General features: G+C 43.4%; 1 protein-coding gene across 3 annotated transcripts in view; it reads left to right on the top strand.

The window, feature by feature from the left end:
- Nucleotides 1–23687, top strand: part of THOC2 (THO complex subunit 2) — a 142150-nt gene that overhangs the window by 31690 nt on the left and 86773 nt on the right. For all 3 annotated transcript variants that reach the window (XR_010787019.1, XM_066581689.1, XM_066581688.1), the window contains exons 8-14: nt 5035–5201; nt 5294–5386; nt 7335–7490; nt 18441–18613; nt 20543–20738; nt 22520–22561; nt 22946–23076. Coding sequence is in view for 2 of the 3 variants with exons in the window: in XM_066581689.1 (XP_066437786.1) it covers nt 5035–5201; nt 5294–5386; nt 7335–7490; nt 18441–18613; nt 20543–20738; nt 22520–22561; nt 22946–23076 (958 nt within the window). In the remaining variant the exon portion in view is untranslated. The remainder of the gene's footprint in view (nt 1–5034; nt 5202–5293; nt 5387–7334; nt 7491–18440; nt 18614–20542; nt 20739–22519; nt 22562–22945; nt 23077–23687) is intronic.

Genomic DNA, 23687 nt, shown 5'->3' with positions numbered 1-23687 from the left:
CGGTTGACATCCATCATACCTGGTTCTTCTGTCATCCAGCATCTGCTGTCAGGGAGTGTCGGCACACTCCCATTTTCATGAGCTAGTTGTCCAGTCTTGCCAGAATAGACAGGCTTGGCTGACTTTGCTTTTATGTGCATGAGTACCTTCAGAATACCCGGAGGCACCTCTTGTCCTTCTCATGTTGTAATGACAGCACGTAACAATGAGCAAAGTTGATCTGGGTCCTGCTTATGTTCTCAACGTGCTCAGAGAATGGGGAACCATATTCCTGTATGATCTGGATATCAGTCATTGAATGTTGGGGACGCTGTCTGTCCAAATTAATCTAAGCGAGTTCTTTGGTACAGTTATGCTTTTTGTGTTGACCAATTTGTTTTTGTCTAGTCTTTAAGGGAGGTTTTATATTCTGGTCTACGTTCAGAGCTCCCTGGAGGGAAAGGCGGCAAATTTATTAAGAGGCACCCACACTCAGTGTGCCATACTGTAACTGGCTACTGTCAACTATGCTGGCTACGGCTATAATTTATGCCAGTTTTGGGCATAAATAATCTAACCGCTGCTTGTGACCACATACCCTTGTGCTAAACGTGCCCGCTTTTTAAGTGGCGCCGTCAGTGCAGAAAGTTTCAACTTTTAAAGCCAAATGTCTGGTGCAGGCATTGTTAAGTTTCCCCTTCCTCGTTTGTATCACTAGGAGACACAGCTTGACCATAGGCAACACTAGCGGCGTCTGCTACCTTCCCGCCCCCTTTCACACAGTGGCCCCTATGTTTGTGCTAGAGGCATCCCTACTGGCAATTCCACCTGAGTCCCACATGTGCAGGGCTTTTCCCCTGGCCCGCTCAGTGCGCTCACCTTGGTGGGCGTGGTGGCATTATCCCTGGTTTCATTAGGCAGCTCGGTACACAGTCACTTCTGGGTCTGTGCGAGGGTTCCTGCCAATGGCCTGATGTCATGGGTGACATTGAAAGGGTCCTGGCTGGGTGCTTTAAGGGGTGAGTAGCAACCCCCTCCCCCTCTCATCCTTTCCTCACACAGAGCGCATGTTTTTAAAGGACCCGGCAGCTGCACAGACGTCATTCAGGTCATCTGTTCTGGACACACCAATTTGAACGTCGGTTGTACTCCTGTCATTCGCAGTCCTGGTTGGCAAACAAAGGCTATACAGGCGACGGCGATTTGGCTGCATCTCCACTGTTGTTCTCTCTGCATCTGGCTATTGGTAGCGCCAAAAAAAAATCTTCCCTAATGCCTGCTCAGAACATCATTTTTCTGAGGCTAGAGTTCGTCCTCCGCCAACAAAGTTGCATCAGCTTCAGGTCCGGCCGCACTCCTTGATTACCAAGAGCCCCGTAACTCTATGACATTGAGCGTGTTCGGGCTGCTGTTCGCCGCATTCAAGGCGATGCCCTTTGGCCAATTCTATTCATGGACATTGCAGTGGTTCATTCTGTCCAAGTAGGACAGAACCATAGCCTCCTTGTACTGGAGGGTTCGGGTTCCCATCCGGGATCAGAATTCGCTTCAGTGGTGGTTGAATACTCCCCTGACCCGGCAGGAACACTCTTTCGGGGCTCTTTTGTGGGAACGGTTGGCAACAAATGCCAGCCTTTCAGGTTGGGGTGGAACATGTCAGAGTTGGTCAGCCCAGGGGATGTGGGGCTGCACCAGAATCTGCTCTTCCCATAAGTATACTGGATCTGCAAGCTATTCTTTGTTCTCTTCACTATTTTGCGCCTCATTTGGAGAGTCGGCAGGTGCGGATTCAATCAGACAATGCCACAGAGGTGGCATACATAAACCACAAACGGGGAACCTGCAGTGCAAGGGGACATGGTAGAAGTGGCCAAGATCCTCAGCTGGGCCGAGGGTCACCTATTGGCTCTCTCGGCAATTCATATTCTTGGGGTGGACAACTTGGTGGCTGATTTCCTCAGTCGGAGGATGTTCGACCCAGGGGAATGGGAACTGCACATAGAAGTTTTGCAGGCAATATGTCGAAGTGGGGCAGCCCGGACATCAATCTAATGGTGTCCAGGTTCATTCACAAGCTACTGGTCTTCATGGCCCAGTCTCGAGACCCCCCCTGGCTCAAGCAGCAGATGCCCTCGTGATTTCATGGGGGGATTTTCTGTTCCCTTACATCTTTCTTCCCTTTCCCCTGATTCCTTATCTACTCAAAAAGATCAAGCTGGAGGGTCATCCAATGATTCTGGTGGCTCCAGATTGACCCCGACACGCATGATACTCAGATCAAATGGAGCTGCTGGACAACCTTTGCGCCTTCTACCTCCAGTTGACCTACTCTCGCAGGGCCCTCTTTTTCCATCCCAATTTACCTCAACTTCTTTTTACTGGAGTCCCTGGACCTAGGCTTAAGCCTTAGCTCATTAAAGGGAAAGGTGTCCACCCTATCTATTCTTTTTCAACGTCCGTTGACATCCAAGGCGAATGTATCTACCTTTTTGCAGAGTATGGTACATGCTGCTCCCATTCTGCCATGGGGCCGTAATCTTTTAATGGACGTATTACAGCCATATCCATTAGTCAATATCCGTGCGGTTTTTTTGTTGTTGTTGTTTTTACCCTCAAGGTGTCCCTGTTGGTAGCAGTTTCCTCTTTACATCGGGTTCCTGTGGAGCCATCTTTCACAGTGTTTCACCAAGACAAGGTGGTGCTACACCACAACTCATCCTTTTTCCCTGAAGATGGCTTCAGACTTCCACCTCAATGAGTATTCTCTTCTACCATCTTTTTTCCGTGATGTGGTTTATCCAGCGTAACAGGCCCTACATAGGTTAGATCTTGTACGAGCGCTGCAGATTTATGTATCGAGCACGGCTGCTGTGAGGTGCTCTGGATCTCTGTTTGGGGTGCCAGATGGCCCAAAAGGTGGTCTTGCCGCATCCAAGGGGGCCATATCGCGTTTAATACGCTCTGCCTTGGTAGAGGCACATTGGGCCAAGGGTGACATTCCACCCTTTCACATCACGGCTCACACCACTTGGGCATTGGGGTCCTCTTGGTCAATGCAGAATGGGGCCTCTTCTGCCATGGTTTGTAAATCTGCGACATGGTCATCGCGGCATACTTTTTCAAAATTTTACCAAGTGCAAACTTATGCATCTGCAGACGCCGCCCTCGGTCAGACGATATTGCAAACGACTAAGGACTGCTCTCGGAGGTTTCAGGCAGGTTCTCCCAACCTGGGGGACTGCTCTGGGACGTCCCATGGTCAAACTGTGCCCCCCCCCTTCCCCCAATGATACAAAATGGATTTTTTCCTTTTTTTTCTTAACTTGCCGTAAAATCTTTCTTGTTCATTGGGGGACAAAGCACCTACCTAATAAGGGTCTTTTTTTTTTATTTTTTATTTATTCTTTTGTACTTTTCTTTTTTATTGTCACCCGGTTGTGGTTACGCTTTGTTGTCACACTGGCACCTTCCTAAGTTCGTTTGCGCACTACCGTATTATAATTAGGCCCTATGGGGCCGCTTCTACTGCTTGAGTAGAAAACTGATGAGCTGAGTGCCCTCAGGGGGTATATAGCAAGTGGGAGGAGCCAACTCATTTTCCACTTAAAGGGGTTGTCCCGCGCCGAAACGGGTTTTTTTTTTCCAATAGCCCCCCCCCCCCCCCCCGTTCGGCGCGAGACAAACCCGATGCAGGGGTTTAAAAAAAAAAACAAACGGATAGTACTTACCCGAATCCCCGCGCTCCGGTGACTTCTTACTTACCTTGCGAAGATGGCTGCCGGGATCTTCACCCTCGGTGGACCGCACAGAAGAAGGTCTTCTGTGCGGTCCATTGCCGATTCCAGCCTCCTGATTAGCTGGAATCGGCACACGTGACGGGGCGGAGCTACGAGGAGCAGCTCTCCGGCACGAGCGGCCCCATTCAGAAGGGAGAAGACCGGACTGCGCAAGCGCGTCTAATCGGGCGATTAGACGCTGAAAATTAGACGGCACCATGGAGACGGGGACGCCAGCAACGGAACAGGTAAGTGAATAACTTCTGTTTGGCTCATAATTAATGCACAATGTACATTACAAAGTGCATTAATATGGCCATACAGACGTGTATACCCCAACTTTGTTTTGCGGGACAACCCCTTTAATGTCCATCTCCAATTGCTGATATCCCCATGGTCAAGCTGTGTTCCCCAATGAATAAAACAAAGAGATTTTACAGGGATTACAGAAAAAAAAATAGATTTTTGTTCCAGAATTGCTGTTTAAATTCTCTAAAGGGAATGTGTCACCAGGCTTGTGCTGCCTGAACCATGAGCAGCATGGACTCCGGATAGACTGCCCCTGTGTCAGGCTGCCTGTCCACGTGCGTTGCAGTATCCCGCGGTGGATCTGACAGGCTGACTGCGGAGAATCGCGGCAATTCACAGCATGCTGTGAATTGCCGCCCGCGAGCAGATAATCTATATGATTCTCCGCTCGGGGGGGGGGGGGGGGGGGGGGGGGGGGGGTGTGTGTGTGTGTGAAGCAACGCTATGGCAAACTTTTACTGTGTTCCCCGCGGCCAGATTACCACGGGGAACGCAATGGAAATCTGCCCGTGGACAGGCAGCCTAAGTTGTGTATTTATTGGTGTGTGTTTTAATATACTCTGAAACGCTGCGGTGTTCCACCAAAAACACAATTTTTAAAGTTTTACTCCTGGGATGGAAGAGAGCTGTCAGCACACACGCTGCAGTCGGTGAGAAGCTGGCATTAAACTTCAAATTATAATTTTTTTGGGGGGGCAGTAAACCTACCTGTTCTGGCTTCATGCTGCCCGTGCTTTGGACAGCCTCAACCTGGGGGCAGATTCCTTTGTAATGTTACTGAATGAAAGGGTTTATTACCACACATATACTAAGTGCCTCTCCCAGTTTACAACTACACATAAAATAAGGCGCTTTACAGCTGAACCCAAGATCTGTCAACAGCAGTAGACTGGAGTTTATTTGGAGATCATTGTATAATTTGCTAGATGCTTAACTACTGATACAATATTTATTTATTTATTTTTTTAAGGATGTTTTAACTTGGATCCAAATAGAGTTTTGGATATCATCTTGGAAATCTTTCAATGTCGACTGGATCATGATGATTTTTTTGTACCGTTGATTGACTCTTACATGGGTATGTGTGAACCTCAGACGCTCTGCCATATCCTTGGATTTAAATTTAAATTTTACCAGGTAAGGCCCGTTGTTCCTTTAAGCTTTGTGGTTACCTGTGTATTGCCGTCTTGTCTATTTTGTTGTCATACGGACTATTTTTATGTTTGCAGGAGCCTAATGGAGAGACCCCTATTTCTTTGTACAGAGTTGCTGCTGTTCTTTTACAACATAATTTAATTGATTTGGAAGACCTTTATGTACATGTAAGTCTGATACTGTAAGGTACATAGTGGAAAAAACTTCATTATCCTCCTAACAAACAGTCACATTAAAATTGGGAAAACCCTCCTGGAAATGTCTTTCATTACAGATTTTAATTTTCTTATGTAAATATAATTGGCACATTAACTCATTTGCCTGAAGTCCATTTTTAACTGCGAAAGTGGCTAACTAAGTTTAGCCTAAAAGCCCAGTAAATGGTTTACCCATTGTGTTCCAGCAGTCATAATGTTTATTTTTTGCATTTTTTTTTTTTTTAATTTTTTTTTATTTTGTAGGATGAGTTCTAGTTTTTAAAAAAACTAATTCGAGGTCCATATAGTTTTTTTGTGTAGTATTGCATATATTAAAACATAACTTTTAATAATTTAATATTTTAAGATTGAGGCGCCTAATCTTAAAATATTAAATATTAAAAGTTACGTTTTAATATATGCAATACTATACAAACGTCATTCACAGTGAAGAATTTATATAGGTATTGGACTTATCTGTCTCAGTGATATTTCGAGGTGCATATAGTGCATCAAATAACTTTTTTATTAATATTTTAATTATTATAATTTTTTTATTTTTTGCAGTAGGGCAATGGATTAAAAAACAATTTAACAATACATATATATTTTTTTTTTTATTGGATTTATTTTTATGATGTTCACCATGTGAGAGAAATAAAAACTTTATTCCATGGGTTACTACAATTGCGACAGCACAAAAGTTGTACAGGTTTTACTACTTTTTCACAATATAAATATTTTGTACCAACCTTTTGCTTCGCCATATTCCAAGACCATAACACTTTTATTTTCCTGTCAACAGACCTGTAAGGCTGGGTTCATACAGGGCGGATTTGCTGCGGTTTTGCCGCGGCAAATCCGCCCGCGGCCGTTAATCTCGGGATTAGCCAGCCATGTGGACGAGATTTCTCAGAAATCTAGTCCACACGGTTCGGCTAATCCGCTGCGGTAAATCCGACTGAAGCTGCGGCCGCCGCGGTTTCAAAAGATGCAGCATGTCTATTTACTCTTCTTTTTTGTTTATTTTCGTTGCGGCCACGCTCTCCTCTATGGAGCGCCAGCCGCAATGGAAAAGCAAGCGGCCGGCCCGCTTCAAAGCCGCCGCGGCCAGCCTGCTTCAAAGCCGCCGCGGCTTAAACCGCGGCGGTTCTTCCGGCGGAAATCTCGCGGTTTTTGCTGCGGCCAAACCGCGAGATTTCCGACGGGAATACGCCCCGTGTGAACCCCGCCTAAGAGGTCTTTTTTTTTTTTTTTTTTTTTCAGGGCAACTTGTAGTTTTTATTGATACCATTTTGAGATATGTAACTTTTTAATTACATTTTATTCTTGTTTTGGGGAAATAAGATGAGCAGAATGCCGCATTTATCTTTTCACTTCTTTTCTGAGGGGAAAAAAAAGATCACTACATGTTACAATTATAGGCCAGATATGTTTTCTTACTGATAAGGGGGTGATAACATAAACAAAAGTTCATGTCGTCCCATTCCCTGGGACAAGGGACTAGCAGGAGAATGACAGATCACTATTCTCGCTCTCATTTCAAACTTCTGTATCTCTGGTTCTATTGCTGTTACAGACGCTTCTTGTTTCATTCTAATTCTAAGTTTCTTGGTTTCAAAATCGTACCAAACGTGTGGCTGTAGCTACGATAGAACTGGAGCTACAATTGATTCAAGTAGAACAAGCTCTGTTCATTCACAACTGTACTTTTCCAGTTGAACAAGCAGAGCTCTGGATAATCAGTAGGGGGTTAAACTTGTTGTAATTTTGTAAAATGTGTCACAAAAAATGTTAATTGTTTGAATGCAGCTTTATCAGTTGTGTCTTCTGCATTTGCAAATAGCTTAAACTTTGGCTTCAGGTGTAGATCAATTTTGAGCTTTTACTATATATTTTTTTTTTTTTTTTTCTGTAGCTTCTGCCATTAGACAACAGCATTCTGGAAGAACACAAAAAGGAACTTATAGAAGCAAAACAAATTGTAAGAAAGCTTACAATGGTGGTTCTTTCATCTGAGAAGTCAGAAGAAAAAGAGAAGGAAAAAGAAAAGGATGAAGAAAAAACTGAGAAGGTAAATTTTTTTTTTAATTGGCAGCTAAATGTTTTCTGATTTCTGAACACAAGTCTTGATATGCACACTTGTTAATGGGTGGTCAGCTTTTGTTAAGGGCTTTAAAGAGGTTTTATGAGTTAAAAGAAATTCTATGGGCAGGAAGTAGATTAAAATGGGCCCCTTAACAGTATTCCCTCTAAGCCTTGAGAGCTGCTGAGTGGAGCGGTCAGGGAGATGGGCAATCTTCCACCAAAGGTGGGCGATCTGAAAACCGAACATACAGTATAATGCATCCCATTGTATTTCTCTCATATGTATTGATCACAAGAAACCGCCTTCTATTTAGTTAATGGGAGAAAAGCGTGGTGATGGGTAGCAGGACACGTTCTACAGAATTCGGCCAACACTGTGAATGTCAAAAAAGGTCCCTCAATATATACTGGGCTGATAGAGGCCAAAAAGTCACTCTTTCGATGCTTTTCGGGGAATGGGTGTTTATGGACATGCTTGAAGTATAAACAGGGAGCTTTGTCTCCTCCTACACAAAACATACAGGACAAATGCAGTGTGATTGTAGCTAAACTGCCTTCCCTATTGAATTACATGTTACACCATCTCCCAGTAATTAACCCCTTAACACTATAGGCCACTTGGTGATCTCTCTTCATGCAGTGCGGGCGCCGGCTGTTTTTTACAGCCACTAGCCGCCCGCAACACTTCCCATAATCCGTGCAGCTCATTGGAGCTGTTAATCCTTTAAATGCAACCATCATTTCTGACCACGGCATTTAAATCCTTCTGAAAGGCCCAAGGGGTGTCATGACAGAATGTCTATCAAGCCTTGCCCGAGGGGTGACTTTATAGAATGCCTGCCCGATTGCAGTATGATGTAATGCTATACTAAAAAACGAAGTAAAATTAAGTCTTAAAACGTTTTGCAAATGTAAAAAAAATAAAAGGTAATAAAAGTTTACCCCCCCCCCTTTGCCAAGAATAATACAAAAATACATATTTGGCATCACCGCGTCCGAAAAAGTTTGCTCCATCAAAGGAACGCATTATTACCGCATGGTAATAATAAATAGAAGAAGCACAATTTTGGCTTTCTTTATTGGTCACCCTGTCTCCAAGACAAAATGTAATAAAAAGCGATTAAAAAGTTGTATGTACTCCAGAATGGTACCAACGGGAACTACAGGAAGTCCCGCAAAAACTGAGCCCTCGCACAGCTGTGTCGATAAAAAAATGATGGTGGTCAGAAGATGGCAGCAGAAAATTTTTAAAAATTAAATATCTTTGGAAAAAAAGGAGAAAAAAAATATATATATGATAAAATAAAAAAGTGGTCTCTTCGTAAGCGTAGTGACCTATATAAAAAAACGTTTTCATGGTAACTTTTGTTGCAGTGTATACGCCATAGAAATAAGACTCACCCAAAGATGCCGGAAATCTTTTTTTTGTTTTCCATTTCCCAACACTTAGAATTTTTTTTTTTAAGTTTTGCAGTATACTTATATGGTACATTACATAGTACCATTGAAAAATATAACTCATCCTGCCAAAAATAAGCCCTCATACAGCCACTTTGATGGATAAATAAAAGAATTATGATATTTGTAAAAGGAAGGGGAGAAAAACTGAAAATGAAGGGGGGGGGGGGGGAGGCAGGCAATGTCCTTAAGGGGTTAAAGCAAGTTTTCTTGCTTTTTATGCAAGACCACCTACAGCCCATCTAAAATATTCTGATGTGTTGACTGGCAGTACCACATAATGTCATGTCCACTGCTGTGACACATTGTAACAGACGTCTGCTGTTTCAAAACCTCTAACTACACACCACAGCTGCTGCAGAGCCTCCTCATCGTAGCTACTACAGAGAATCGTTTAAAAAAATAAAAACATCCACGGCTGATGCAGAACCTCATAATACACACGTCTGCGGGAGCGGCCTATTCTAATACAGCCGTTCACTGCTGCAGAACATCGCATCCCATTACATTGCTTGCATCACTTTTATTTGCATACCAAACCGCCAAGAGAGCACAGCTTGATGCATTACATGGTGATTTGCTCCGGAACTAAAGAGGGGCAAATAATGTAATCTATTGGGCCACACCATTCTAACGATTCGCTACAGTAATGTTTCTCCGCCTAATGTGAGTTAAAGTGGTCGGAGAGGAGGAATCATACTGGTTATTAAGAGTAACTAACAGATAATTACTAGTATTACTCCATAACTGTGCTTTAACTCCCACAAATAGAGACGCAATGTATTTAGTCATATACTCAGTCTTTCTGATTAGGCATTGACTTACAGAAAGCATAAAGGGTTTGTACCTGAATTATAAGTAATCCTATATCCATCGGGGATCGGTGGGGGGTTCGTTGCTTCTTTGATTCTCCTCCTCACTGCAGGGGTTGCAGCCCCCACAGTGAGGATGACGAGGTACACAGGACCCCTCTTTCTCGGGATAGATGATGGTCTCGGCAGTGTAAAAAGGCTCTAAGTGGTAAGTTATAGGGAGAAGTAAGAAGGGCCTCCCAAATGGTTCAGCAGTAGAAGTACCTGGAAAATGGACCTCCTGCTGCTCAACAGTGAGAATTCTGCAAGCATAGCACCAGGGCGGCTCTTGTAGGTTACTAGGACTGCTAAATAACCTCTGAACTGCTGTGGTTATGTTCCATTCATAATCTGTTCATGTGGCATTTGTAAAACTTTAAAGTTGTACTACTTTTCTATCTATTACATATAAACAGGTCAATTTTTATTTACTAGTCCTGAAATTCTTTTAATCTAATTCTTGGCCATGTCGGATGCAGATAGGAGATGCAAATAGGTTTAAATGATGAATTCCTGTAAAGCCTGGTTGTAGGCACAACGATTATCGCTCAAAAAATCTTTTGAGTGATTTTTGAGCGATAATCGTTGTGTGCTTTTTACAAGGTGATCGCTCAAACGTTGAGCGATCACCTTGCGCTCCAAGCGGGGGATGCAGAAGACAAGCGGGGCTGCTTGTCTTCTGCATCCAGCTGTTCCCCGCTCAGAGCGCCCGGCTGTTATACTGCTGAGCGCTCCGAGCGGGGGAGGCAGAAGACAAGCGGGGTGGCCCCACTTGTCTTCTGCATCTAGCTGTTCTCTGCTTTTATACAGCCGAGCGCTCCGAGCAGGATATGGAGAACAGTGCTGGACCGCTCTTTTCTTCATACCCGCCTGTCTTCAGGGAGTGTGATACAGCTGAAACAATAGTATCAGCTGCATCCCGCTGTGGATTCCTGATAACTGATCATTCAGCATGCTATAAGATCAGCGACGGCTTAACGAAAACTGCAAATGTCCGTGCAGGTAGACCCAACGATTATTGCTCAAGAGACGGCTTTGAGCGAAAATCGTTGTCTAAAAGGCCCTTAACACTTGGCTATGATAAATGTGATATTCAATTAGCAGTCAGCATTCTGATGATACCTTAGTTATGTCTGTTACAATCAAAAGTGTTTGTGTTTATGCTTTTTATTTTTTATTTTTTTTTAATATGAGGTTTTGTGAAATTACATAGGATATATATAATTTCATAAGGAACGTTTTCAAGGGCCCAGAATCCTGTTAAGTATCTTGCTGTATCAGCAGTTTTGCCAATGCAAAACTGCTGACCGCACTATGTAGCAGCAGGGAAGACTGGTTTAGACATACCTGTTACCGGTAGTATCAGCATTAAAGGGGAACCTGTCACCTCCCTATAGTGCCATAAACTAAGTTATGGTGCTATTGGGGAAAGTGGCAGCGAGTCAGATGATGTATGTATTTATTTATTTATTTATTTATACTCCCTGATTCCTGAACGGTCACTTGCCGAAGACCGGGTGCCGCATGGAAATGTGACATTTTTTAGATTGCTGTGTGCACGTGCTGCCATAGACCTTTATGGGAGAGCACACGCACAGCTTTTTGTAGCTCTCATTTCTAAGGGCTTGTTCATAGACTTGTATGGCAAAGCACATGCACAGCAATCTGAAAAAAAATCAGTTTTCCATGCGTTGTGCAATCCTAGGTGGGGACAGTGCAGAAACCCGGATGCCTGACACCTCCCCCAAAAGCACTATAACTTTATGGTACTGTAGGGAGGTGACAGGTACCGGTAAATGATAAAACAATATGGGACATTTACTGGCTTTTCCTTCGCCAAGCATAGCAAGATTTTCCACAGCACACGGTGCACTGAACGCATGGAGAGGTACGCACGCCTATCTGTGTATAAAGTGCAACTCCATGCGCCTACACAGACATACATTTCTGGCAAAATTTACCAATTTGTAGTGTATATTTTACATAAATCGGTTCGTCCGGGGTGGGCACGCCACTTCCTGACACATGCTCGCTTTTTTAAAAAGTGTTAGGGTCGGCATAGAAAGCTGAAAATTCTCAATTTTTTTTGCGCATTCGGCCCTTGTGCAAAACTTTTGAGACATTTCTACTCCATAAAACTGGTGCAAAGCCTTTATAACGGTCACCCAATTTTTATTCTGCAGCTTGCGCTACGACAAGTGCTTTACGGCCCGGGACTTCAGCTTCCAGTGCTTTCCCTCTCTATCCAAGGAGCTGATCCACGGCTCAGATGAATGCTGCAGCTGTTCAATGGGCAGAGAGGGAAAGCACGCCGTGGGATAAAAGCTGGTTTTATCCCTGCTGCTAACCTCTTTCACGCGGGTCTGAACACTCCATAACCCACACAGAGCTGCAAAACTGCAGACAGAATTCCTTTAATGATTTTTGTCCAGAAGAGGGAAAAGCATCTGTATTTTTCCAGAAATTATGCCACTTTTATCTGTGTGCTCTGCTGCCATTCACATAGTGCTGAATTGTAATACTATACACAGTCCTTGTTCACAAATTGCTTGTTTTTTAGTGCCGGTTCAGATCTGCCCTTTAGTTTTCCACTGATCAAATTTTTCCATCCTATGATGAAAACTCAATTGCGCCAAACGAACCCCACTGACTATAATGGGGTTCATTCAGTCTCCATCTGCCATTTTAGAGGATAAAACGGCCCTGCATGAATTCTATTTCATCCTGTATTTTAGTGGAAATCGGTGCCAGAACCTCCGATGTGAATAAGCCCTCAGGGTATCCTCACATGCAGCGGTTTTTGGCCAGTTTGTTTGCTCATCAGCCAGCATATGCATAGCCTTGAATGAGAATTTAAAGGGTGCTTATAAGCATTCTCCCCTTCCACCAATTAAACCTAGTAGAAGAAAAACTGCAGAGAAGCTATTGGGGGATAGCTAAATTATAAGATATAACTTTGCAGATAACTTTGCAGAATAATTTGCAGATAACTCTTGCAGATAACTTTGCAGAATAATCTATTGTGTGGCGAAACAACAGTATTTCTGACTATTATGTGACTTGTATCTTGAATTTCTAGCAATTTTTCCCCTCTGCAGGGTGCATCTGTAAGTCCTTTTTTTTTTTGTATTTTTTTGAGCAGGTGGATGTGGACTTGCTGTTAGATGTCAGCCATACATATATTCCTCCCCTGTCATGGCCTCTCGTAAACAGAGAAGCCGCAGTATGTACAGCATTATGAAGAAGTACTCAGTTGTATAGCTGTGAATTCCGCATTGGGGTGATATAAAAAACTCACTACATGCTGCAGCAGCATTTGCCTCTCTGCAGAAGCCCCCTCCCCTGTAGCCTGGTATCTCAGTATATGGACTCCTGTGTTCGGTTTTATTAGCGGATTCAGAGTGAGTCATCGGGCAGGGAGGAGGATGAGGAGATTTCTGACTAGCGGTGATCAGTGTTTTTCTGTAATACCTTTTAGACTTTCTAATATTTGCTATGTGTGTAGACGGGCATAAGTGGCATATATGGACTCTGCACATTTGAAGCAGCATTATTGGAACGGGTTATCTCCTTTTCTGCTAGGAACTGATTTTTTTATGCTATGAATTATGAATGCAGTCTTAAATGAAAGATTTGATGCAAAGTTGCATGAAGTTGCTTTGGTGTATAAAGTGCTGAGTGGCGTTTTGCCAATGTGTCAGGTTCAGAAAGTGAATGCTGTTTTATAGTTTAGTTTTTATGCATGTCAAAAGCATGATACAAGAGTTGTGAACACCCCTGACAGTGATAGTAATAGATGCTACTAGCAATGACCCACCCAAGGCCGGGCTCACACGGGCAGATTCCAGTTGCAGAATCCATGGCAGAACGCGGGCATTGAAAAGCATGTACTTTCGCTTTTTTGCTCACACTTGCGGATATGATTAACCTATTTCGCTAGCGGAGGAGAAATCACAGCATGCTTTATTTTGCTGTGGACTCTGCATGGGCGGCCTCCATTGAAGTCAGTGGAGACCATCCGACCTGCAGCCTCTACACAATTAACAGTGCGTATGGGTTGCGGGTACCCGCGCCATCGCTAAGCGTCGGAGCGGGAAATGCTAACGCTGAAGGAAACAAAAAAGAAAAAAACCCGCAATGTTCATGACGGACGGCAAGGCACCACGGTCATCCGCAATGCAGAAACATAAGGTATGCAGGGTCGCCGGCTGGGCTCACAGCCAAAATCCGCTGTGGGATCCTGCATGGGGAATCTGGTCCGCCCATGTGCGCCCGGCCTCAAGGCGCCTTTGTTTAATGCTTATTGGATTTGTCGTTTGCACATAGAATGGAGACATACATGGGACGTACACGTGTAACAATCCTGTAACAGCTGCGCTGAAACTTCCTCTGCATATGAGCAATGTCGCCGTCACAGCAGAGCAATGCCCTTCTTGTTTCTAATTCACGAGTGTCAGTCATTCGCCATTCTTACGGTTGTCTTGCTAATGACAATGGCTATATGAAAACAAAACCTCAATTACACACATCCCATTTGCCTGTAGTGTTTTATGTCCTTGGTATTATTCCGATACTTTTCCTTAAGTTTTCTTTTAAATTAGATTGTGCAAAATGACTTCATGGTTTGTTTAGTTTAGTGCCGTGAATGTAAATAAAATTGCAGAACGATCCTCGAGAGGCAGCGCAAATGAGCAGAACCAAAATTCTAATTCATATTTTATTGTTGGAAGCGGCATAATTTGATTATATGCTCAGCGGTGAAATTATTAACTTACAAAGAATGTTCATTACTTCTAAACATCCCGGCATATTTATTTCTTATGCTGACGGGTTTCGTTTTGTTTTTTTGATGCCCTTTTTACTTTTCGGAAAAGTCATTTTAAGTAGTTTGTAAAGTTTTCAGACGGTTTCTATTTTGCACTTTGATAAAGAAACCCATCTTGACATGGTTTATTCAGCCTTTCATCTCTGCTTGGCTTTTAATGACTCATTTTGAAGCTGGATTTTACTTTGACTCATTTTGAAGCTGGATTTTACTTTGGGCCATTCTGAACAATGAAAGTATTAAGATTTATTATTATTGCTACACTTTTTGTTTTTGCTTGCGGTATTTAATAACCTTGGACTTGGTGCTAGTAAAATAGGGGATGATGTCAGCTGCAGCCTACTTGTAAATGTGCCTGCTTGGCCAAAGGTACCTTTACATGGGGAGATTATCGTGCAAATTCGGGTGATAACCTGTGTACATGCAGCCGCCAACTGGGCACTGAGCGAGAAATCTCCCCCTTTTTAAAAAAAAAAAAAAAAAAAAAGTTTAGCTAGAAAAAAAAAAGCGACTCCAACAAGTATTGGGCTTTATAAACTGGAAAAGCTCATGGGGAATGCGCAAAATATACACATAGCAAAAAACACTGGTGTGGGAGTGGCCTAAAGGTACCCTAAGAGTGCGTGTTTATCCAATAGGGGAGACGTAGACAGGCCGCTGCCAGAAGCTGCTTCTTCTGCTTGCGGCTTACTTTGGGGACAATAGTGAGCATGTTTGTAAGCAAATGAATAGTCGTGATTATAATTGTGAAACTCCTGACTTGGTCACAGATTTTGGGGTATTCTGATATTTAATTACTAATCAATACGGTAGGATCTTGGGATAGGCAATCAATGTATCATAAGTGGAGGTCCCACCCCTGTCAATAGAATGAAGGAGCCGCCCCTTTGTCCCTTTTGTTGTCTACACATACATGACACTATATACATACAGGTACAGCTTTGCCCCCTGCTTTAACTAAATCTCATTCTCATGAGAAGGACTGAGTTGCTTTAGCAACACAAACAAAGGAAGCCATCCCGTTGCGATTTTTGGCTGCGCAATAAGGCTGATTCCCATGTGCAGAGGCGTGCGCTTTGTCTTCGCTCACCCGCTACGGTACTTGTATCCTCAAGAGCTGCACCAGCAAGCACAGATGCCGCCATAAAGGGGCTGTTGGGCTTCTCCAAGCAGTTAAGGGAATGTGATACATTCTTCATTCCACTTATTGGAGGGAGTCCTGAAGATCAGATAACCGCTGATGGCCTATCTCCTATTAAAGGCCCTTCAACGTCAATAAGAAGAGCAGCTCTGAATAACAAGCTTCTACTTTAACAAATCTTGTCTGAAGTTGGCCGTATACATTAGCTCAATGCTTGCTGGTTCTGCCTTTTAATGTATTGTGCATCTGGAGGAAGCATGACTGGATGTGTTGGATATCAGCATGTGCGATTCTGTGTTCCTCTTGGAGGTAAGCTGTTGTCAGGGACCTGAAGGGGGTTTATTCTTTTTCCCTTCATTGTAATACATTTACATGCTGTTCTAAGAGTGCGTTTTGTTTGGAGTCGGGGAAAAAAGTCTCATATGGCTAGTTTAAAGGAGTCTGCTATAATGTTTTTTTTGTTTTTTTTTTAAATAAAGCCTTTGGCACCCCATATATGATAACAGATGGCCTGATGCTTATAGCAGGCCTCTTACCTCCTTCCTTCTTGGTTTTTGTCACCCTGTTTAACAGATTGTGTCATATTCCTCAACAAGCAAGATGGGCGTGCCTTGCTTTTGTACCATATGACTGCTAGTAAACTACATTTCCCAGCAGCACTCTCTCCTGCCCCCTGCTGTGCCGAGCTGCCACCAACCCATAACTACATCTGCTTTACTTGTGATAGGTGCAGCCGTGCGCATGGTGTTCATTTGCAGTCGCCATGTTCACACAATCGACTCTAGTGCAAGGCCGGTCGCACACAAGCGGATTTGTATTGCGGATTCAGTGATCATCGCCCATGTGGACGATCCATGGTAAAACGTGGCTATTGAAAGGCACACTTTCGATTTACTATTTTTTTTGTTTACACTTGCGGATACATATTCCACGAGCGTAAGAAAAATAACAGCATGCTCTGTTTTGCTGCAGAATCCGCATGGACAGCCTCTATTGATGTCAATGGAGGCCGTTTGACCTGCAGCCCGTGCGGTATGGGCTGGAGGAACCTGCGTCATCACTGCGCGATGGTGCGTACCTGCTTCATCACTGAGCTATGGCGAGGGACATACAAATAAAAAAAAGAAACAAAAACTGTACTGCTCATGATCGCCTGTGAGCCTCCAAGGTCCTCTGCAGTATGGTAAATGGGGGGGGGGGGGGGGTGGGGGGGGGGGGTGCAGGGTCAAACCTGTTGCCGGCCTAATTCATGTTGGTGATTGCAGGAGCTGATTCTCTGCTCTCCCTGTAACGCCTTCACATGGAACATAAATGCAACAGAAAAAATCTCACGCATGTGGATCGGACAAATCATATTTACAATCCGCAGCGGATTTTCTACATGTTGTGGCTTCTGAATGTAAATCTATGCTGCTGATTTTGACTGCAGATTTCAAGCTTCGATTTGCAAAGATTGAAACCTGCTGCAAATCTTCACCAATAACCGCACAGTTTAGGTAGGGATTAGCCGCATATTCACTGCCGATATCCTGCTGGGGAAACTCGCACCGGATATCCCCCATGTAACAGTAACCTTGGGGTGCGTTCACATGTAGCGGATTTGGTGCAGAATTTCCACAGCAGACACTGTTTCATTTTTAGGAAGCCGTGCCCCATTTTTACACACGGTGTGCCTGATAAATATGTAAATGTATTTCTAACATTCTCATTGGTGGTTTCAGCGTGCAGTCGAACCAGCACACCAATCACAGCGCTGGTTTGTCCGTCGCACACTCAAACGCTTGCATTCATAGTCCTCTGATCTGTCATTGGTGGTTTAAGTATTCAGTTACTATTATGGGTTTAGGTAAAGCACAAGACCATTAACAATGAGCAGTCCAACTAATTTGTGAGCTGCGGCTTTTGGCTACATTTTCAGGTGTATCTCAGGCGGACCCTGGCAGCGCAGACTTTACCCTCAAGGGGTTTTCGCACCAGAAGCATTCATCTTATATCAGTGAAATTTGCCATCAAGATCTGTTTTTGTAGGATTCTGACCACCATTGAAGCTTAGAACAAAAATGCACCTAGTTTTTATTTATTTATTTATTTATTTATTTTTTTTTTGTGTCACTTCCGACACAAAAAAGGGTCTAAGGGTTAACAGCACTTAGAGAGTCTGACAACAATATGGACACTGCAGAACCGCAGGCAGCTTTGTGTAGGGTCCGGGGAGCAGTTCTACGGCACACCTGTATGTATTGCATCAGTATCGCAGGCTTGTAGGAAAATAACTTTTATACCCTGTGCCATGAGGGTGGTACTCCTCTCTGAGGTGCCCTCAGTACTCTCCTATGAGCTGCTCTAATTTATAGAAGTTTCCTTGCTGGATGCTACGGCTGTCAATCAAAGCTGCTCAGCAGCTCAGTAGAAAGTGCAGAGGATACTTCAAAGAAGTTCTGCCATAATGACCATAGTGTAGGCGGCAGCGCTGGCGATAGAAGTTATGATCATATAAGCTGGCAATCCTGACAGCATACATGTAGATGTCCCTATATAGCGCGGTCAGCAGTTTTGCAGTGTCAAACCGTGCTGACGAGCTTCTTTAAGTCAGTTGTAACAGCGGCCTTGCACCGTTACTTGTGGTATTTAATTATTCATTGTGGCTGATTTCTTTTTTAGGCTCCCGACAACCAGAAACTTGGATTACTGGAAGCGCTGTTAAAGATTGGTGACTGGCTGCATGCTCAGAGCATAATGGATCAGATGCCTCCCTTTTATGCCACATCACACAAGCCTATTGCATTAGCACTGTGTCACCTTATCCATATCACTATAGAGCCCCTGTATCGAAGGTACGTTCACCAGTCATCTGTAAGTGTTATTCTGAATTAGTAAAGACATATCTTCTATTGATGAATAATTGCTCCATTCCTAATGTAAGGAATGGGATTTTGTAAGCTGTTTTTGGTTTTTCTCAAGAAATAATGGGTTCATTTGCAAAAGTATAACTTAACATTAACTTGATCTCTTAAAAAGGACACTAACTTTTCAGACAGCCCATGTTCATCTAATAGCCTGTGTGCGCTTTATGAATCTTGTAAAATACTTTAATTTTTTTGTTTTGGTTTATCACTGTAAATCAAGTTTGAAGGGCCAGCCACCGAGAGGTATGGCTTACAGTCACTTTGTGATCCACTGCCTGTTGTTAGGTTTCAGCTTCTCTAGCAACTACAGTTTTAGGAGGTCTTTTTAGCTGTTGCACAGGGGCTTTTTAGTCAGACCTAGCTTCCCTGCACTCACACAGCTCTCAGGTCTGCAGTCAGTGTGTACACAATCTCTGCCTCTCCTGATATTAAGTTCACATACTAGGTAAGATAAATCTATCTTTACGTTTTAGGCTTTAGATGTGTCTCCAGTTTGCTGTGGGCAAAGCAGCCTAATTCTTATTGGATAGATCATTGCAAGATGCTTTACTAGGTGTTGTGAGTTTGTATGACGACCGCTTATGTAGTGCATGTATAGAGATCTGCATTTATACGGTGGCCATGCAAACACACAAGACCTAGTAAAGTGGCTAACCAGATCAATTCAAGAATTCTGTTACTTTGCGTACAACATAAAATAACTGCACATACCAGGTCAGGTAAATATATCGGGAGAGGCAGAGATTGTGTACACACTGACTGCAGATCTGAGAGCTGTGTGAGTGCAGAGGAGTGAGCCCCTTTAGCCAGAGCTAAGAAGACCTCCAGACATCCCAGTTACTAGAGAAGCTCATTGCTGTAACAGATGGTGGATTACAGGGGGGCTGCACTTCAAACTTTATTTTCAGTAACGTTTTTATTTAAAATCTACTACAAGATTGATGATACACTAAGGCTACTAGATGACCATGAGTTGAGCATGGTCGAACCGTGTAGCAAAATGAAAATGAAATGGCTGTCGGATTTGTTAAATGACAGAAAACAGTGATTTTTCTTCACACGATTAATATTAATAGCATATTTGACCCGGATTCATGAGGATTTGATTGGCTGGAATATTTCACTCTTTCGGCAGGAGGAACAAGCTTTATTTATTTATTTTTAAACTCCACTGCATTTTTGTTTTTTTGGATGAAATTTTTTGGTGTTCAGTGTCCAAAGAAGTAATGTGATAACCTTATTCTTTGGGTCTGAACGATTCCGGCACCACCAAGTTTATACGGTTTATGTTTTACTATTTTTGTCACCAACCCCCCCCCCCCCCTCCCTTTTTTAAAATTATTTTTGTACCACCAGGGGACTTAAATATCAGCAAGTTTTCTTTTATCATTCTTCTAATACACTACTATACTATAGCCATATAGACAACTGTAGCTGGCAGACCCGGAGGGTATAGTCAAAGTCTCTAGTTGCCATAGCAACCCATCCGGGACCCTATGGTCACTACTTTACGTGTTGTGGTTGCACTGACCGCAGCATGTAAAGGGTTAAACAGCGGAGATTGAAGGTTTCTTTAGTCCCCGCTGTTAGAGCAAGTGCCAAGGCTGTCATCCGACAGTCCAGCAGCGGTTCTCCTTCTCACAGGACCGCACTGCAGATGAAAGCCCCTTAATGGCCCCTGGAAAAAGACCTAGGGGCGGGGATTAAGGTTATGGAAATGAGTGTTTTACATTAATGACAAATTTCTCATCGTCCTTTTTTTTCTTTTTCTTTTAAGCATAGGAAAAACTGCCCATCATATATAATTCCACCTCCAGTAGATTATGTACCTAATGCGCTTTTTACATTGTTTCCTAGGGTGGGTGTGCCCAAAGGTGCCAAGGGATCCCGTACGTACTTTTTGAACAACAAGAAGGCCCCTAAACCAGCGGAGTGTTTTGATGACTTAAGAAGAGATGTCTTCAATATGCTTTGTTACCTCGGACCGCACTTATCACATGACCCCATTTTGTTAGCAAAAATTGTCAGACTGGGCAAAGCTTTCATGAAGGAGGTTTGTGCCTTGACCTTTAATTTTATGGGCTGCTGTGTGGAATGCCTTCACTTTTCTTTTATGCGTCCTTGACTAATTTCCATCAAGTGCTTATGAGTTTGAGTTTATTTGGAACCTTTTCCATAAGCCATAAATAGGTTTTGCAGGACTAGTGTGGACTCCCTAGTGTATGAAACCAGATCTATTCGGATCGGAGCTCATTAGGCCTTGTTTTCTGAATATCAGGGTTGTCGGCTGTGCTACGCTTCTGCCTAGCATAACCCTGTGTGTTCCAACGCCTGATTCTTGTTCAAGAAATTAAAGAGTTGGTCCGAGTTATATTTTTCTGGTAGACGTGTGTTCTCCATGCACTAACATAACAAATCTGCATATACTCACCTCTCCCTGCTATCGCTGTGTCCTGTGGTGCTGCTCCAGGTCTCTCCTCCGACGTCACGTTTACACGTTGCTCCAGAGGGTTTACGGGACGTCGGCGGTGCTGCAGCCACTGATGGAGATCAGCACTTGATCACTGAGCTCTGTTATTGGCTGCAGTGCCTGGGACGTCCCATAAACCGTGCTGGTAAATAAAGCAATGGAGGATCGAGCAATGCCACGGGACACAGCGGGAGAGGAGAGTATATGCCGATTTGTTATGTTAGTGCATGGGGAACATAACTCGGATTACCGCTTTAAATAATCATGGCACTAGAAGAATGTGTATGTCAGCCTGACAACATTCCAGATGTACTTCTGCTGTAGCTCTCTCCGGACTTGGAGTGTTAGTATAGCTATATAGTACTGAGCTGCCATCTAAGGGAGCATTCATACTGCGTTATGTACTGTGCTGTGTGATTAGCTCAGGGGGATCCGTTACAGGTGCCGAAAACCACACGGTGACAGAACCCCCAAACAAAACCATTGTCTGTCATTAGTGACACACACCACTTCTCTGTCTATTCTACAAGGGTTTTGTTCATTGTTTTAAATACAGAATAGTGCAGTCAACTACGTTATTCTTTACTGCAAAGATAATGGAAATTAATGGAACCTTGTAAAATAGACACCAAAGTGGAGTCCGTCTCACTAATGACAGGCAATGGTTCCGTTCCGTTCGAGATTCCGTTGCAATGTTTTTGGCAGGATCCCCCTGGCGTACTGTAATTGCCCAGCATAGTAAATAGTACTATGTGAACACACTGTTTTTGCTGTGTGACATCAGTAGCACTTTGTCAGTGCTTCCCCCCCCACCCCACACAATTTACATAACTACTGTGAGCCAGATATCCAAAACTGGGGCAAAAGAGAAGTGGAGAAGTTGCCCATTTTAACCGTTCAGATTGCTGCTTTATTTTTCTAGAGCGCCTCGGAAAAATAAGTGACATCTGCTTGCTATGGGCAGCTACTCCACTTTTTCTTTGCACCAGCTTTGATGCATCTTCTCTTACATTTGGTTTAGACTACCTAGCTATTTTTTAATGTAGTACATTAACATTTCTGGAGCATCATTCCTTAGAACTTTTATCCAGCACTGCAACCTCACGATTACTCCAGTCTCTGACGGCAGAAGTCAGGTGACCGCAACCTGCCAATCAGAGGCTGCACCATTACTGTCTGTCCTCCTGTTTGGAAGGGCGACACTGCTATCTCTGGTTGGCAGGCAGCAGTAACCTGACTTCCGCTGTTGCAGACCGGATGAATCGTGAGGCTGCAGTGCAGGATTGCTGGGGTCGAGGATGGGTAATACCCTTTGGGGTATTTTTTTTATTTATTCACCGTGTAATTTCTTCTTTCATTCTCAGTTCCAGACTGATCCAAGTAAAGTAGACGATAAAGAGAAGATGGTAAGTGTGCACAAAGTAATCTCTGAGAAAAGTTCAGGAATACTAATGAAGTGTTTTCGTTGACGAGTGCGAGTAAACACACCGCACGATGTATATCTCTGTTGAGTTGATGGATAGAAGCATCTGACATGTCGGGAACATGACTCTCATTATTGGGCAAGGATCATTGAGAGGATCAGTGACGTGCCGTCGGAATGTGACCATCAATCTGGCTCTGCCAAGCTGTCTGTGCTGTAACCTTACAGTCACTGAATAGGCTGATCAGACCAACATGTTTTACCGAATCTTGTTGCTTCATTTCCTTTAGTGCGGAGGGATGTGGTACTCGTTTGGTTTCTGTTATCACTTCTTCTAATGTATTGAATGTTTCTTCATTGACAATAGGAAATCCTGTTTAGTTGCTTTCTAAGCATTACGGACCAAGTTTTACTTCCATCATTATCTGTAATGGATTGTAATGCTTGTATGTCTGAGGAACTTTGGGGCATGATCAGAACCTTTCCATACCAATACAGGTAAGTCCAAGCGGGACATTAGTTTGTTTATTGCTAAAATGTACAAAAAATTCTACTTTTGCATAAGCAGCCCTCTGTGTTACACACTGCAACTGCCTGTATGTTTCCTTCACTCACAGAATGTAAGCTCTGTAAAGATATCTGTATACTTAGCTGTAACTTTCAAGTCCTTTGAAAGCGATGGCTAGACCAAGTAATGTATGGGCAAATTTGGACTTTCTTAGGGTATGTCCACACGGAGCAGAATTTTGCTGCGGAGTGTCCACAGTGGACAATCCGTAGCACCAAATCTTTGTTAATATCCTCACCGTTTGGTGTGGATTTTGGTGCAGAATTAATCCACTCATCTAGAGAGGTACAATCCACACTGAAAATCCAGTGCTGTAATTTGCATGCTGCGGGTCCAAAATCCAATCCGCAGGTTAATTTCTGTATTGGATTTTTTCCTGCAGGGTGTGGACGACCATTTACAAATCTCATCCACTTTGCTGCTACTGTAAATGTGGTCGATCCTCCATGTGGAGGGTCCGCACAGAATATTTGCACCGAATCTGCCCCGTGCGAACATAACTTTTGGGGAGAACTGTGCAATGGGTCTTTTCTTTGCGTAA

Source organism: Eleutherodactylus coqui, chromosome 10 (assembly GCF_035609145.1).
Source record: "Eleutherodactylus coqui strain aEleCoq1 chromosome 10, aEleCoq1.hap1, whole genome shotgun sequence".
Classification (NCBI taxonomy): Eukaryota; Metazoa; Chordata; class Amphibia; order Anura; family Eleutherodactylidae; genus Eleutherodactylus; species Eleutherodactylus coqui.
This window is presented reverse-complemented; position numbering and strand designations above follow the sequence as displayed.